The 19,340-nt window shown below is 40.7% G+C and overlaps 1 protein-coding gene across 4 annotated transcripts in view; it reads right to left on the bottom strand.

The window, feature by feature from the left end:
* The window catches only part of LOC124115239 (cytochrome b5 reductase 4-like), a 120,974-nt gene that overhangs the window by 87,139 nt on the left and 14,495 nt on the right, over positions 1-19,340 (bottom strand). For all 4 annotated transcript variants that reach the window (XR_007222869.1, XR_007222870.1, XM_048402452.1 and 1 more), the window contains exon 2: positions 7,235-7,566. Coding sequence is in view for 2 of the 4 variants with exons in the window: in XM_048402452.1 (XP_048258409.1) it covers positions 7,235-7,478 (244 nt within the window). In the remaining 2 variants the exon portion in view is untranslated. The remainder of the gene's footprint in view (positions 1-7,234; positions 7,567-19,340) is intronic.

Raw genomic sequence — 19,340 nt, 5'->3', positions numbered from 1 at the left:
TTTGTTTATTTGTTTGTTGTTTAGCGCAACACTCAACAATATTCCAGCATATGACGGCGGTCTGTAAACAATCGGGTCAGGACCAGACAACTCAGTGATTAATATCATGAGCTTCAATCCGCGCTATTGGGATCGATGACATGCATCAACCAGGTCAGCTAGCCTGACCACCCAATCCTGATAGTCGCCTTTTACGACAATCATAGGAGCCTTTTACGGCAAGCATGGGTTGCTGAAGATCTATTCTACCCCGGATCTTCACGGGTCTCGAGCATGAGCATGAGCATCGTTCTACACAAATGGGATATAATGACAAGCATCAACCAAGTCAGCGAGCCTGGCCATCTGGTCCCATTAGTTGCCCTTAATGACAAGCATAGTCGCCTTCTAGTGTAGTAAAACTACAGTACATTGACCTTAATCACACAGTTGTCATGGTGAACACAGGTGTCATTTCTCCGAAAACACTTCATACCATACAGGGAAATGACTGCTTGTTCCCCATCACTTGTCGGTATAATGATAACATGTAGGCACAGTATCAAACAAAAGGAAACTTTTATCATTGGAAAGACTGTTTGGACATAATATTCTAATTTAATATTTTACTAAACCCATTTCTAATATCCGGGTTAGAATAGGTCTTCAGCAACCCATGCTTGCCGTAAAAGCAACTATGCTTGTCGTAATAGGCGACTAACGGGATCAGGTAGTCAGGCTCACTTACTTGGTTGATGCATGTCATCATATCTCAATTGCATAGATTCATGCTCATAATGTCAATCACTATACTGTCTAGTCCAGACTCCTTTATTATTATAGCTGGGATATTGCTGAGTGCGACGTTAAACAAACAAACAAAAAAACAAAAGTAAAGCGAGCTCACCTTCATGGCTGCAAAACGTTGCATCCACGTAGAAACCTACCCATCCAGGGGTTTGTTTGTTTGTTTGTCAGCAATATTCCAGCTATTTGACAAATCTGCACCAGACAATCCAGTGATTGATATCATGATGTGGAATGACACTCAATCAAACAAGTCACAGAGTCTGGACCAGACAATCAAGTGATTGATATTGTGTGCAATGACCCATGCCAAGTGACCGAGTCTGACCACCCGGTCCATTTGGTCGCCTCTTACAACCAGCTTTGGGTGCTGGAGACCAATTCTAACCCGGAATCCAAAGAGGTGCCGCATTTCTATTGTATCTCAACGTTACCTCAAGAAATTAAAGTGTCAGTGTTGGAAATTATTGGGAGTGGGGGTTTCCTTGAGGTTTGCTGCTGTGTCATTATTATCAAGGTACTCATTAAATCTGTTATCCAGGACTTCTTCACTTTCACAAAATAAAACAACTTGTTATGTGGAGATTGCTGTGGGTGTTTATTGTCCGTAGCAGCAAATGACTGAAACGTTCACAGCATGTATGCAGCGTAAGCTGTAGTGGCAAGAATGTAACAGGAAGTGTGATTCAGAGTTACCTCCCTTGGTTGTTGACAAACACTGGACAGAAGTGATCATTTCAGAAGTTTGGGATTGGACAGTTTCTAGTATGATTGCTGTATCCTTATCAAAGTAACACAAGGGCGATTCAAGGCCCTTTTTCCCCCTGACCTGACCCGACAAGGACCTATTTGAAAACACTAATTCAAGAACAGAGACTGACCTGTTTCAAGATTTGTGAGTGCTTGGACATATATAGACTTGCACAAGACTCTAAGGCAATACTTATTAGTTTAAATCATAATTTCTAGATCATGTAAATAATAAGAACAAGTTGTCCCTATCAGAGACTGGAGTCCTTACTGTCCACATATGTAGACTTGCCTATTAGGAGGATAGAATTACTACACATCCATGGACTTTTCTTTCAGTACAGCCTTGGAGCAAGACTAGGACATATATTGCACAGCCTGTTACTTATTGCTCCTCCCATATATCTGACCCATTGAAGTCCCTTGTTTGATTTGCAAATCTAAAACAGTGAATTTGACTATAAATATAATTCAGTGATTATTCATTAAACTTGAGTAGACATTTACTTTTTCCATTTAGTTTTGTATATACTGATAACTAGGTTAACCTTTCAGATTTAATTTGGAAGTCACCTCGTAACAAACTGATTATAGAAAACATAGTCAACGTTCACTGTGATGCCTTGCATCGATTAACAGTCAGCTGAAAATTGTGAAAATAACAGTCTTCTCTCAGTCAGTTGTGTCATGTGTCAGAGCCAGAGATGTCCTGCCAAGCGCTTTTCAGACTACAAAACATGAAATTTAGGTGCCATTTACTTGCTACTAATACTTTTGATCAATATTTTGCAGTGTTTATCATGTGCCTCAGTTATACCAGCAGCATTGCTCCCATCAGAGTGGGTGAACACTGCTTAATGCTGCATCAGCAAACATGATCTGCTGGGCATATGCCATCTATCTAATGGTAAAAGCTGTAGTCTACAAGAAAATGTCTTTCCTGAATTTTAATAGTTTGGGACTAGTGGTCCATCGATCATTTCTTTCCAGGGCAACATCGCATGACAGAACTGCTGTGTTGAATCAGCCAATAAATAATTAGATTTTATTCAAATTGTGTGAATGTGGGTGCAAACGGTAGGGCAGGACCTGCTTACCCTTTTCGCAAACACCTGGTGTCATCACAGATTTTTAGTAGTCCATTCATATAATTTTCACAGCTGTTTTGCCCTTTACATCTAATGGAATCTGTTTAAGCTCATAATCAAGACTGGTTTTTCTCTTGCATTGACTTTTTATTTATTACGTTGATTTAAAACCCTGCAATCACTTCTTATCTCTTACAACAAACATTGGGGTGCTGTTTAATACCACACTCAGCTATATGACGGCGGTCTGTAAATAATCCAGTCTGGACTAGACAATCCAGTGATTGACCACACAAGCATCGATCCATGCAAATGAGATACAATACAGCAGTTCCCGAAAAAAGAGGAAAATTCTAGGAGGGTCTTGTGATAGAAAACGTATGATGTCCGAAAACCTCTGCTGCTGAAAGCTCTGGTTGAAAACAGGACAATCCGCGACGGTGGTCCGGTTTTCGATTGTATTTTTCAGAGGGTTTTTTTTAATCTTTGATTATATTTTTACGCGGAAGAAGATTTTTCCCGAGGACTACTGTTTTAAAAAACGCGATTTTCTGCGTTTCCGCGGAGATTTCACATCCCTGACAATAACATGCATCAACCAAGTCACCAGCCTCACCACCTGATCCTGTTAGTTGTCTCTTACAAGCATAGGATGCTGAGGGCCTATATTCTCACCAGGACTTCCACGGGTGGACTGGTAATTGAAATTGATAGGCCTACTGAACACCATTGTGACTAAACCAGAACACACCCCAGTCAACTTTTACTATGCGCAAGGTCATATGATATAGAGGACCTACACGGCAACATCAGAAACAGCTAATTGAAAGTGACACTTTTGTAGACATCTTGACTAGTTATCCTCCATGGCAACCAGGATGCGGCTGTGATATTTTCATTAATTCAAGACAACCTATTTACAAGGACGGTAAACGAAGAGTTTCCCTCCTATTCTAATACAGCTACAACACTAACTGCCTAAATCTCATTATAGCAAGACAAAGGGAACTCTGCTGTCCACGCCCACAACAATGGCTGTGCTGTGTTCATGCAGTCAATGTGTTAGATTTACAGTCAATATTCAGCCATCAAATGTACCTGCTTCTTTAGAAAACCGATGTCAATAAATTATCTCAAAGTCAGGTTAGAAAATATTGATCACCTCAGGAAGAAATTGAGAAATAATTATTGTTGATGACAATGGTAGCTTTCTAGGAATCGGTGGCCTATTGAGACAGAAGCGTAGTCTGCGAGTACCTTATCATGTTAGCATGGTGATGTGCTTAGTCTGACCACTTTCTCCAAACACAAATTGATCTTATAGCAGATTCCAACAAGATTCTAAAGAAAGAAATCAATTGGCTCCCAGAGTTATGTCTCAAACACAATACTGGATCACATTCGGCATGGCATGTGACGTCAAGTGATGTGAGCGTAATATGTCTCAGCACAGGAAACATAATAAAAAAATCGCCAATCTCAAAGTTCACTTTTCCATATACGGTATTGATTGGTTGGAGTAGATGCATGATTTTGACAATTATTTCAGAAAAAGGGATTGCTTCATTTAACAGGATCACTTTTATTGCGAGTCTGATTACCTTCGAGAACAGATTATGCCTGAGCAATCATGAGTGCCATCCATATTTGTGAAGCCAAGGTATCGATGCTGTCATTAAACTGGAAACACTCAATCAACCCTGTACAATAAAAACTGCCCTGTGTCAGTAACATGCATCGGGGACACAGTTCGGAGCAGGAAACGGGAAATGGTTTTCTGCTATACTGGGTGCAGCGTAGACATCAGTTCAGAAAGGAAAATCATGACTTGATAGCAAATCTGTTCCGCTTGACTGGACCTGTTTTAGGCTCATCAGTGGCCACATCCAAGGGGGTTCTGGGTTCTTGGACTTTTACTCCTGTAGAATCTAAATCTATGGAGCCCCTAAATCTTTAACTTTTAAAATCTGTATAGTTTGGTCCTTGGAGTGAGTGAGTGAGTGATATGGTGTGCGGGGCTTGTGTTGCACTACTGACCAGAATGATTCAGCCTGGACCAGACCATCCAGTGATTAACATCATGAGCATTGATCTACCCAATTGGGATACAATGACATGTATCAACCAAGTCAGCGAGCCTGACCACCCGATCCCATTTGTCGCCTCTTACAACAAGCATTGTCACAATTTAGGGAAAGCATGGGTTGCTGAAGACCTATTCCCTACCCTCTTCATGGGTAAGATCATATATAGTTTATTATACGACACACATGCAAGTGTAATATTTTCTTTATGACCCAATGTTTCTTAATCCTTTTGAGCTCCCTTTCAGAAAAATGCACTGATCACGACCACCGACTTAGAAAACCATAATTGTCGAATGACGTCGTTTCTAGATGTGACATCATTTCAACCTTACGTCATAATACAATTCGAAAGACATCAACAATGCCGTCCAGGTGACGTAAACAATACATGGAGGCACATGAAGTGATATTTGCACCAGTGCACATATATTTTTATGAATTCAGTTATTCCTAACCCTATGGTTAATAAATATATTTTAGAAACTTTTGAGAAATTGACGTGGACCAGGATCATACTCAGTGTACATCTAGGGTAACCATGGTAACAAGACAAGAAGCGAGTAGGGCTCACTAATATCCCCGACTTCAACTCCAACATACTTCTAAATTCAAAACATGAAAAAAGCAATATTTTCTCAGAAAATCCACTTACTGAAATCAAACATCGCACTGCACCTCGCCTACTGGTAAAGAAACTGTACCCCCAATAGGAAAGGAATCCATGATGTAGTCTTCCAGTTAGATCAAAAGGTTGCACAAATGCAAAACATCATGTTTTTTCAGAAAATGCACATGTCAAAATGAAACTTTATGCTGCACCTCTTCTATTAGTATGGAAACTGTTCCCTAAACTTGAAGAATCCATGCAATAGTTTTCAAGTAATAGGTCGCACAAATGTTTTAGTGAAAAATTTCTAAATATAGAAATGTACAAAAAGCTGTATTTTTTCTGAAAATTAAAATTTTGAAATCACACTTTGCACTTCACATCTCCTATAGGTATAAAATGTGTCCACCAAGTTTGAAAGGAATCTATATATGAGATATCAAGTTATAGGTCACACACAAAAATGTCCTCGGCTGGGGGAATAATAAACCCACAATCATGGGATCCCCAGGCTTATACCAAAGGGGAATAGCTGCAGGTCAAATGGCTAGGTCATTCAGGCCGAAATTTGGTATCCACACTACTATCACCTTTTGGGGCTGTAATGGACCGCCATTTCAATCCTAAGGATAATTTCATGTACACGAAAAGTATTGATGGGCCTTGGTGGCCAAACAAACAATGTGCCTAAACACAAGTCTGAGTTTGATTTCTGTGTAAACAGTGTGAATGAATAGCTCCAAATCATGTACACGACAATCGTCAGTCATAGATATAGCAGGGGATGCTTCTATGCACAGATTCCTATTGATCAGTTGTACTCTACACACTGCCGAACTGCCTAATCAAGGGGTACTATTGCAATGAGGAGCCTGCCAAACACTGTAAGGATCTACGACTGTCAAGAGACTGTCAAGTCAGAATATTGTTGTTGATATGAAACAGGGTAAATGATGGTGTAACAGATTAATGATAAAAGTCAAGCCGGTGACAACCATGTGACTAAATGTACATTTCATCTGACCACATTCCAGCAATATCTCAGTTGGGGAAAGCCAGAGATGGGATTCACACAATGTACCCATGTCGGGAATCCAACCCGGGTCTTCAGCATGACGTGCGAATGCTTTAACCAGTAGGCTAACCGACTCCCCCCCCGCAGCCCCCCAGAGAACAGAAGGATGGTGGCTTGATCATCATGCAGATCATATCAAACAATGTCAAAAGATGGTCCTTTTTGTTACTCTGCCTGGAGCTCAGTATTAAGGGGCTTAAACAAGAATACAAGAATAACACAGTTAACACTCCAAGCCGACTAGTCCCAGTTTTATCCCCTTAACGCGGAGCAGGGTAACAACAAGTACCAAATTTTAACGTCTTTAGGTAAGACACTGGTGGGGGTGGATCCCCTGACCTTCTGCTCTACAGAATATACACCGGACTTATCCAGGTACTAGTATCTGCTCAAGTGCGGTTTATTTGTTCCCTGACCACTGGATCCGTATGCATTCCAGTTAACATTCTCAACTCCCTGGGAAGTATGCCTCTGAACTCTGGAGGTTTTTTTAGATCCACCTCACATATCGAGCACCCCTTCTCTACTGGGTGAACAGAGGCACATTTGAACTAAGCCACAGTTTTGACACTTGGGTTTCGGGGGTATGAACGTATTTGTGTTTCCAACATCTGGTCATCTACCATTGGATGAGTGGGTTCTTGTGAGTGCACAGGATGAATGTACTATACACTAGGTGTAGTGACAACATTGTAAGGATCTGTAAACAATGTTGGTCCATGGGTGGCTTTGTCACACGCAGGATACAATCTCAGCACCTGGCATTTGCTAGCCTGGCGCTTTAGACCGCTTGCCCACTCCGCCCCCATGCATTATGCCCTGAACCAATCACAACATATACCTCTGAGAGCAATCCAGGAGTCTTCAGGCCTGCTGTGTTTGGCCAGTTCCTCCGACGACACCTCCAAGACCTTCCCGCCAACTCCGGTCAAGTCCTGGCCGCTTCGCCCTAATCGGATCCAGTCCATCAGCGACCTGCCAGGCTTCAGCGCCACCTTGTTGCGACCTGCACTCGGGGACGGTGAAATTCGTTGTTGGGAATTTGCCGCAGGAAACTGCGGCACAGTAAGGTTGGGACCCGCCATATTGCTGCTGCCTTTATTACTACCACTACTACTACTGCTATGGACTGGCGAGTCAACCTTGGACTTTCCACACCCCAGTTTGGCAGTTCTGAAACAGATCATATTCAGAATTTATACAAAACAGAAAGTGAGAAGCTTTTGAAAGAAACTGACTTGCCATAACACCAAAAATTTGGCTCGAATGGGGAAAAAATCCCTGAAAGTAAAATGTTACCAAACCGTCTACGACTATCCTTGCATCCAACAGGAACATCGCAACTTACAAAGAATAAAGTACAGTTTCAATGAACAAGGGCGGATCAAGCATTTGTATAAGGGAGGGGTCCACAATATCAAAATCCTCTTTCAGTCAATTTTACTGCCTACAATATACAACTTTTGGTTTTCAAAATGGGGGGGTGGTGGTCCGGACCCTAGACCCCCAGCCTGCATCTGCCTATGATGAGTAATGTATTATTAGAAGTGATGGGTATTTGACCTCCATATTCTAATCTATATTGCAATATTGATTCATGTATTGCAGAACATACCATATTATATTGCATGTCTTCTTTCACATGTAATTTGTAATGAACCTGAATAAAAATGTACCCCAACATCCGTCTTCCCGCGCCCATCTCTTACTCATTTCTGCCATTATGTTGGATGTTGACACATCATGTCCAGGAAAGTGGTCACAGTAGTTTCACTTGGAATATTAAAGTTGCTAATTTCTGAATTTTCATTTTGACTTGTCACTTATGTAAACTTTGGCAACAAGACGAAAATATGCATGATTTTGAAAAACACTATATACCGGTATATTCCAAACGTATTTATTAGCATTTCAAAACTTGGTATACCGGTGTAACAAAAAAACATGCACCACTGACAATCATATAACAAAAAACAACTAAAATCCATTTAAGGTTTTCAATTATTTATTTGTTGTTTTATGAGGCCAAGGGACGTACAAAAAACAATGAGAAAAACAGTAAATTGACCTTGACAATTTTGAAGGGTAGGGAGCTTTGTAACATAATTGGGTGGAATGATTTGCCAAGACAGGAAAGAAAGAGCCTTAAAGAAGGATGACTAGATACCTTCTGGAAACTACTTTTCCAATACATACATGGAGAATATTCTACTTGATTTTTGCTGCTTATAAGACGATGCAAACAGTTATTGCTGAGCTGAAACCTGTTTGTTTGACATTTGAATGTTCTTATTTATTATTAGCCAATGACCTACATTGAATTCTTAGCCCAAAAAACATTACCATTTGACTAGCATATTCCACCATACACCCTCTCGCAAGTAACCATTATGACATGTGCATTGCACTTATAACACTGTATAACTCAAGTCAGCCCCTAACTCTGCGCCACTACTATAATACTGGACTGGCACTTCTTGTTGTGCCACAAAGTCCAAATGTCATAAACTATTCTTACTCAATACTCTAGTTTCACCTTTTTCAGTCAACGGTATCCATGACAACCATTCAGACAAAAATGCCACACAGTATAACCAAAATGTCAGCCTCCAAGTTCAAACATTCACATTATTAGGTAAAGAACAATAAGATCTACCTTAATTCATTCAAAGTTCTAATTCTGTCTAAAGAGAAAAGATACAACAATTATGTCAAGGGGTACTAGTGATGTAACATCATGGTGATACAGTATTGTATTACATACAGGGACAGTGTCACACCATCAGTACTAGTGATGTGACCATGGTAATACAGTATTGTATTACATACAGGGACAGAGTCACGCCATCAGTACTAGTGATGTAACCATGGTGATACAGTATTGTATTACATACAGGGACAGTCACACCATCAGTACTAGAGATGTAACCATGGTGATACAGTATTGTATTACATACAGGGACAGAGTCACGCCATCAGTACTAGTGATGTAACCATGGTGATACAGTATTGTATTACATACAAGGAGTGTCACACCATCAGTACTAGTGATGTAACCATGGTGATACAGTAATGTATTACATACAGGGACAGAGTCACGCCATCAGTACTAGTGATGTAACCATGGTGATACAGTATTGTATTACATACAGGGACAGTCACACCATCAGTACTAGAGATGTAACCATGGTGATACAGTATTGTATTACATACAGGGACAGAGTCACGCCATCAGTACTAGTGATGTAACCATGGTGATACAGTATTGTATTACATACAGGGACAGTCACACCATCAGTACTAGAGATGTAACCATGGTGATACAGTATTGTATTACATACAGGGACAGAGTCACACCATCAGTACTAGTGATGTAACATCATGGTGATACAGTATTGTATTACATACAGGGACAGTGTCACACCATCAGTACTAGTGATGTAACATCATGGTGATACAGTATTGTATTACATACAGGGACAGTCACACCATCAGTACTAGAGATGTAACCATGGTGATACAGTATTGTATTACATACAGGGACAGAGTCACGCCATCAGTACTAGTGATGTAACCATGGTGATACAGTATTGTATTACATACAGGGACAGAGTCACGCCATCAGTACTAGTGATGTAACCATGGTGATACAGTATTGTATTACATACAGGGACAGAGTCACGCCATCAGTACTAGTGATGTAACCATGGTGATACAGTATTGTATTACATACAGGGACAGTCACACCATCAGTACTAGAGATGTAACCATGGTGATACAGTATTGTATTACATACAGGGACAGAGTCACACCATCAGTACTAGTGATGTAACATCATGGTGATACAGTATTGTATTACATACAGGGACAGTGTCACACCATCAGTACTAGTGATGTGACCATGGTAATACAGTATTGTATTACATACAGGGACAGAGTCACGCCATCAGTACTAGTGATGTGACCATGGTAATACAGTATTGTATTACATACAGGGAGTGTCACACCATCAGTACTAGTGATGTAACACCATGGTGATACGGTATTGTTTTACATACAGGGACAGAGTCACGCCATCAGTACTAGTGATGTCACACCATGGTGATACAGTATTGTATTACATACAGGGACAGAGTCACACCATCAGTACTAGTAATGTCACACCATGGTGATACAGTATTGTATTACATACAGGGACAGAGTCACACCATCAGTACTAGTAATGTCACACCATGGTGATACAGTATTGTATTACATACAGGGACAGAGTCACGCCATCACTACTAGTGATGTAACAGCATGGTGATACAGTATTGTATTACATACAGGGACAGAGTCACACCATCAGTACTAGTAATGTCACACCATGGTGATACAGTATTGTATTACATACAGGGACAGAGTCACGCCATCACTACTAGTGATGTAACAGCATGGTGATACAGTATTGTATTACATACAGGGACAGAGTCACGCCATCAGTACTAGTGATGTGACCATGGTAATACAGTATTGTATTACATACAAGGAGTGTCACACCATCAGTACTAGTGATGTAACACCATGGTGATACGGTATTGTATTACATACAGGGACAGAGTCACGCCATCAGTACTAGTGATGTAACAGCATGGTGATACAGTATTGTATTACATACAAGGAGTGTCACACCATCAGTACTAGTGATGTGACCATGGTGATACAGTATTGTATTACATACAGGGACAGAGTCACACCATCAGTACTAGTGATGTGACCATGGTAATACAGTATTGAATTACATACAAGGAGTGTCACACCATCAGTACTAGTGATGTGACCATGGTGATACAGTATTGTATTACATACAGGGACAGAGTCACACCATCAGTACTAGTGATGTAACACCATGGTGATACAGTATTGTATTACATACAGGGACAGTGTCACACCATCAGTACTAGAGATGTAACACCATGGTGATACAGTATTGTATTACATACAGGGACAGAGTCACACCATCAGTACTAGTGATGTAACACCATGGTGATACAGTATTGTATTACATACAGGGACAGAGTCACACCATCAGTACTAGTGATGTAACACCATGGTGATACAGTATTGTATTACATACAGGGACAGTGTCACACCATCAGTACTAGTGATGTAACATCATGGTGATACAGTATTGTATTACATACAGGGACAGAGTCACGCCATCAGTACTAGTGATGTAACAGCATGGTGATACAGTATTGTATTACATACAGGGACAGAGTCACACCATCAGTACTAGTAATGTCACACCATGGTGATACAGTATTGTATTACATACAGGGACAGAGTCACACCATCAGTACTAGTGATGTAACATCATGGTGATACAGTATTGTATTACATACAGGGACATACCATTGTACAGATTATGTAGTTTTGTGAATAGTGATTTTTAAAAAACAACAATTATACGTGTATAACCATGATAATAAAACCAATGAAAGATTCTTAAAACCTCCAGATTGCCTGAGTACTAATAAAGAAACAAATCTCCTGATAATTCAGTGAATTATTACATTTACAGCCCTATCTGTAGGGATACTTAGCAATAGTCAATACTTGTGGAGGAAATCGACCCCTTAATGTGTGAACGATAATCAATTATTTATCAGCAGTGAATGATCACAAGCTCTTGGAAAATCTTGAACATATTGTTGGCAGGTGACTGTACTGTACTGTGAGCATGTAACACCTGAAACTAATCAAGTAAATACACTGTTCATGGTATATCTGGATTTTGTAGACTTATATTAATTTTATTCAATTAATAATTTTATTCGGGGTATATGAATTAGCATTGATTCTGAAGGCTTCTACAAGGGGGTCGTCTTATATGTTTTGTCGCTATATAGATGACGATATTTAGTAAGCTTTTCTGATTAAAGTCCATAAATTAAAGCAAAGATCTACTGAAAAGTGACAGTGAGGTTTGGGTTAGGAGGCTGAAAAGTATTTGGGAAAATCTTCTTTTCTCCACATGGTTACATCATCTAGTGCAGCGTTTGTTACACTCAGAAACTGGGAGGGCTGGTGTCTTTGAGGTTTGCTTCGACAGTATTGTAACCTGGATAATTCAGTTAATCTTTGAGGTTTGCTTCGACAGTATTGTAACCTGGATAATTCAGTTAATCTTTGAGGTTTGCTTCGACAGTATTGTAACCTGGATAATTCAGTTAATCTTTGAGGTTTGCTTCGACAGTATTGTAACCTGGATAATTCAGTTAATCTTTGAGGTTTGCTTCGACAGTATTGTAACCTGGATTATTCAGTTAATCTTTGGGGTTTGCTTCGACAGTATTGTAACCTGGATAATTCAGTTAATCTTTGAGGTTTGCTTCAACAGTATTGTAACCTGGATAATTCAGTTAATCTTTGGGGTTTGCTTCGACAGTATTGTAACATGGATAATTCAGTTAATCTTTGAGGTTTGCTTCGACAGTATTGTAACCTGGATAATTCAGTTAATCTTTGGGGTTTGCTTCGACAGTATTGTAACCTGGATAATTCTGTTAATCTTTGAGGTTTGCTTCGACAGAATTGTAACCTGGATAATTCTGTTAGTCTTTGGGGTTTGCTTCGACAGTATTGTAACCTGGATAATTCTGTTAGTCTTTGGGGTTTGCTTCGACAGTATTGTAACCTGGATCATTCAGTTAATCTTTGGGGTTTGCTTCGACAGTATCGTAACCTGGATAATTCAGTTAATCTTTGGGGTTTTAAATTAGTGTTGTGAGAAGGATTAACGACCTTCATGCCTAATTTCATTTACTAGCAGCCAGCCAGTGTGACGACACCAGTGACACAGAAATTCATCAAGAGACTTTCCAATGACTGTCACAATGAAAAGAAAATGTACAATGATGGATTAAGATATTCTCACTAAAGAGTGTTGGCATTTTCTTACAGTGTTATGTATGTTCTTTTCCTCAATTTAAAAACTGGGAAATGTTTGTAGATGGAGTATGTGTACTTGGCTGATGTCTTTCGGGTTTGCTTCTACAGTATTGGAACCTAGAAAATGCTAAATGTATAGTTTTTTTAAGTAAGCATTGTGAGTAAGGAAATCAATTTCTGAATGGTTTTTTAACGCCTACAAAAAGCAATGCTGATTGCAAAACAATTTTAACAAAAACACTGGTCCACTGGACAAATACACTGGTCCACTTGACAAATACACTGGTCCACTAGACAGATGCACTGGTCCACTAGACAGATGCACTGGTCCACTAGACAAATACACTGGTCCACTAGACAGATGCACTGGTCCACTAGACAGATGCACTGGTCCACTAGACAAATACACTGGTCCACTGGACAAATACACTGGTCCACTAGACAGATGCACTGGTCCACTAGACACACACACTGGTCCACTTGACAGATGCACTGGTCCACTAGACACACACACTGGTCCACTAGACAGATGCACTGGTCCACTAGACAAATACACTGGTCCACTGGACAAATACACTGGTCCACTAGACAGATGCACTGTTCAACTAGACACACACACAGGTCAACTAGACAGATGCACTGGTCCACTAGACAAATACACTTATCCACTAGACAAATACACTGGTCCACTAGACAGATGCACTGGTCCACTAGACACACACACTGGTCCACTAGACCAATACAGTGGTCCACTTGACAAATACACTGGTCCACTAGACAAATACACTGGTCCACTAGACACACACCATGGACACACCAGTCCACTAGACAAATACACTGGTCCACTTGACAAATACACTGGTCCACTAGATACACACCATGCATACACTGGTCTACTAGACAAATACACTAGTCCACTGGACAAATACACTGGTCCACTAGACAAATACACTGGTCCACTTGACAAATACACTGGTCCACTTGACAAATACACTGGTCCACTAGACTCACACCATGCATACACTGGTCCACTAGACAAATACACTGGTCCACTTGACAAATACACTGGTCCACTTGACAAATACACTGGTCCACTAGACACACACCATGGACACACTGGTCCACTAGACAAATACACTGGTCCACTGGACAAATACACTGGTCCACTAGACAAATACACTGGTCCACTAGATACACACCATGCACACACTGGTCTACTAGACAAATACACTGGTCCACTTGACAAATACACTGGTCCACTAGACAAATACACTGGTCCACTTGACAAATACACTGGTCCACTTGACAAATACACTGGTCCACTAGACTCACACCATGCATACACTGGTCCACTAGACAAATACACTGGTCCACTTGACAAATACACTGGTCCACTTGACAAATACACTGGTCCACTAGACACACACCATGGACACACTGGTCCACTAGACAAATACACTGGTCCACTGGACAAATACACTGGTCCACTAGACAAATACACTGGTCCACTAGATACACACCATGCACACACTGGTCTACTAGACAAATACACTGGTCCACTTGACAAATACACTGGTCCACTAGACACACACCATGCACACACTGGTCTACTAGACAAATACACTGGTCCACTTGACAAATACACTGGTCCACTAGACACACACCATGCACACACTGGTCTACTAGACAAATACACTGGTCCACTTGACAAATACACTGGTCCACTAGACACACACCATGCACACACTGGTCCACTTGACAAATACACTGGTCCACTTGACAAATACACTGGTCCACTAGACACACACCATGCACACACTGGTCTACTAGACAAATACACTGGTCCACTTGACAAATACACTGGTCCACTAGACACACACCATGCACACACTGGTCTACTAGACAAATACACTGGTCCACTTGACAAATACACTGGTCCACTAGACACACACCATGCACACACTGGTCCACTTGACAAATACACTGGTCCACTTGACAAATACACTGGTCCACTTGACAAATACACTGGTCCACTTGACAAATACACTGGTCCACTTGACAAATACACTGGTCCACTAGACACACACCATGCACACACTGGTCCACTAGACAAATACACTGGTCCACTTGACAAATACACTGGTCCACTAGACACACACCATGCACACACTGGTGCACTAGACAAACACACTGGTCCACCAGACAAATACTTGTACTTACTAATCTGGACAAGTTATCATAAACTCAAGGTTGTGCATGTGGGGAACGAAAAACATACAACATCACCGCCGGAGAATAAACTGAAACAGACTCCATTGGGCGACATCCTTACTTTGCAAACGTAAGGCAACAATGTTTGAATTCTTTATTTTGCAGTCAAATTACCTGCTGGATCAACAATTTCCATTGGCACTGGGCTCCGATCCATAAAGTGCCTGTAGCACAACGACATTGGTAAGCCTTTAATCACCTTTAGAGTTACGATGGGAAGTAGCACTACAAGTGCTTGGACCAGGTTTTGTTTAAAAAAACATTTAGCAAACCTTGATTTGATTGATTGTTTGTTGTTTATTGACACGAAGCCACATCGCGGTTAACCGGTATACCGGTATACCGGTTATACCGCACACCTCTATTGTTTAATGCCGCACTCAGCAATATTCAAGCTATATGACGATGGTGTGTAAATAATCGAGTCTGGACCAGACAATTCAGTGATAGAAATCATGAGCATCAATCACCACAATTGGGATGCGATACTGACATGCATAAACAAAGTCAGCGAGTCTGACCACCCAGTCCTGTTACTCACCTCATACCACAAGCATGGAGACCAATTCTAACCCAGAACATTCACTGGCCATCAAACCCTGACATAAGCTTTACCCCTGACCTGATGCATACTCTGAAACAGCTTCACAAACTGTTTCACTTATACATGTTATAAGAAAGAAAATAATTGTCCACGGACCCCGCAAGTCCAATTAGCCTTGTCAAAGAAAACCAGAATAATGATTTCCATTAAAACAATCTTGCACTAACTTCACCTACCACTTCATAAATATATTTCCATTTACCATGGCAACGGGCACAATCACCTTGACCTTTGATTAATGTGAAATAAATGTGTAGCAAATCCACCATGCTAAATGGTAATAGCTGTTAAAACAGTATAAGTAATTGGTCCTGTTTTTATGAGGCCACTTAATAAATGTCCTTACCCATTGGCAATTTAGTTTCAAGAAACAAGAAACTCTCCAAGCCTTGCAAAGAAGGTGACGTTATGCAAATTGTCTCCTGAATTGAATAAATTACTCTTTTGAAGTAACCTGTGGAATGTCAGCTCCTCTTGTTGATGTCATTGATAACACAGACAGCTACATTCAAGCCATATCCCCATGGGGGATGGTCTGGTAGCCTAGTGGTTAAAGCGTTCGCTCGTCACGCCGAAGACCCGGGTTTGATTCCCGACAAGGATACAATGCGTGAAGCGCTTTCTGGTGTCCCCCCGCCGTGATATTGCTGGAATATTGCTAAAGGCGGTGTCAAACCACATTCACTCACTTACATCCCCATGGCCTTTTTGAGCCACTTAAATAATAATAATAATAATAATAATAATATATAAAAAAAGGATATTTGTAAAGCACTAAAGTTCACTGCTGAAGCATGCTCAAAGCACTAACATCATTACTACACCGTTCAATGGATCAGTGTGGGCTTGATTTTCTTTCTCAGCTCCCTGGGGAGTATACACAGTTAGTTTTTATTATTTGTTGTTTAACGCAGCACTCAGCAATATTCCAGATATATGACGGCAGTCTGTAAATAACCGAGTCTGGACCAGACAATCCAGTGATTGACATCATTAGCATCGATCCACGCAATTGGAATACGATGACATCCATCAACCAGGTCAGCGAACCTGACCACCCAATCCCATTACGACAAGCATAGTCGCCTTTTACGGCAAGAATGGGTTGCTGAAGACTTACTCTACCCCGGATCTTCATGGGTCATACACAACTAGTGGTTGATGGCATGAGGAATAATGCACCTTTCATGACACACCAGATGACACACAAGCTTTCAGTGGGACATATTCTCTCCAGAATCCCAACATGAACCAGAATAAGAAATGGAAGAGCAGATTAAATAGAGAAGGTAATCAATCCAGTGTAGTCAGAACATAGTCAAATTCTCAACAGTCCAATGATAGAGGGCTAAAACCACTAAAACAGACTGATAGTCAATCGGACTGTGTTTTGTTGGGCTTATCATGCATATTGTAATGGTTGGATACATTCACAAGAGTGACTGTTTTCTCAACAAATGTCACTGCTTCCCTCCAAGCCTGTAGCCTTACTGTAATGGGTGGAGTGCTGCAATCTGATTGGTTGAAATATGTTGTTAAATAGGATTGGATGCCAGACTTTTTACTGCATACGAATATTTTACTTTTCCCAAATTTGGCTGGGCGAAATGGATATCACATTAATTTGATGTTAAGTTCAATCAATATTTATCGGAAAAACTTTGACTTAGCTTTTTTTTTTTAAAATTCAGATAACCAGGAAAGTTCAGTTATCAGAGGAGCATGGGACATCATCCATGACAACACTGTATCATGACGTCATCGCATTCCAATGTGACATCATAGCTTTCTAGAGTGACGTCATGTCAGTCTCACAACAGTGAGGTTCACATGGAGAGGTGAGGTGAGGTGAGGTGAGGTGAGGTGAGGTGAGATCAGGGTTTAACTTCCAATCCAAGATTAATGCACTTATATAGCGATGTGCATGCATGTGTGTGTGTGGCTGCTTGTACTGGTCTGGACTGATGCCGATTTATAGGCTAGCCCACTGAGATACCATTCCGCTGTTTAACATGAATAGTATTGAATACCCCGCTCAGACACAGTAAACTGACTCCAAGCCAACCAGTCCTTGTTCCTTGTCCCTTAATGCCGAACACATGGCAGGGTAACAAGTACCATCTTTTAACGTCTTGTGCTATGACACGGCCGGGGATCGAACCTTCCGCTCTCCAGGAGGACACTCTACCACTAGACCACGGAGGCAGTCTCATATGGAGAGATTGCTTCAGAGCATTACTGATAACTGTTGTACATACAATGTTCATGAACTTTATGTGTTTTCAGATTTGCTATTATTATTGCGTACGGGTATTCAATGTCCGGAAAGTTAATTTGTTCTAAAGTTTACAATTTCCATCAGTCCCAAATGAAATTTCGGGGGCTTTGAATACTCAATGCAAGCCGCAAATCTGAAAACACAAATCTTATCCCGGAATTCAAACACAGCTCATTTCAGACTAGTGGTAATGTAGAAAACTACATTTGGAACAAGCATGAAATACTCATATCCCCCGCCAATATGACATGTCCGGCTGTATGCAAGGCATGAAATATTGTACAGTTTTCAAGATCTGCTCCGGAAACGAGCACAACCGCCATTTTCAGTCTAAGTCAAAGTTGTTGCCATGGAAACGTGAAAAATAAATTTTGAATAAATCCCAAACTATTGAAATGCACCAGTTCACCACTAAACATATCTATGGGCCAACTTTAGTAAAGATATCTCTCATGTTTTTTTAGTTCTGCTCCGGAAATGAGTCATGACAGACAGACAGCACCCATTCCTATATCCCCCTTCCACTTCATGACAGGGGAGAATAAAACAACTAGTCATGGACTAGCGGCCGTGTCTATCCCTGCCTACTGGGTACCAAGTCTAATCCTTGATCCCTATAGACATAACAGACGAGTAGGAACATCACAGGAAGTACAGTCTGTGCCAAAAACTTTAGAGACTTAGTCACTTGCCAGAACATAGATCTGAGCATCATTTTCAGTAGAATTTAGTGTTATTATGGGGAGTATAATTAGCTGACTAGCCTGAACTGAATTTTACTAGATTCAGGCTTTGGGCTAGTGACTAAAACCGCAGACTGGAATTTGAAGAGGTACAACCACTCCTCAAAATATATCTTAG

This window comes from Haliotis rufescens, unplaced genomic scaffold, assembly GCF_023055435.1.
Source record: "Haliotis rufescens isolate VD_foot unplaced genomic scaffold, xgHalRufe1.0.p SCAF_26, whole genome shotgun sequence".
NCBI lineage: Eukaryota > Metazoa > Mollusca > Gastropoda > Lepetellida > Haliotidae > Haliotis > Haliotis rufescens.
This window is presented reverse-complemented; position numbering and strand designations above follow the sequence as displayed.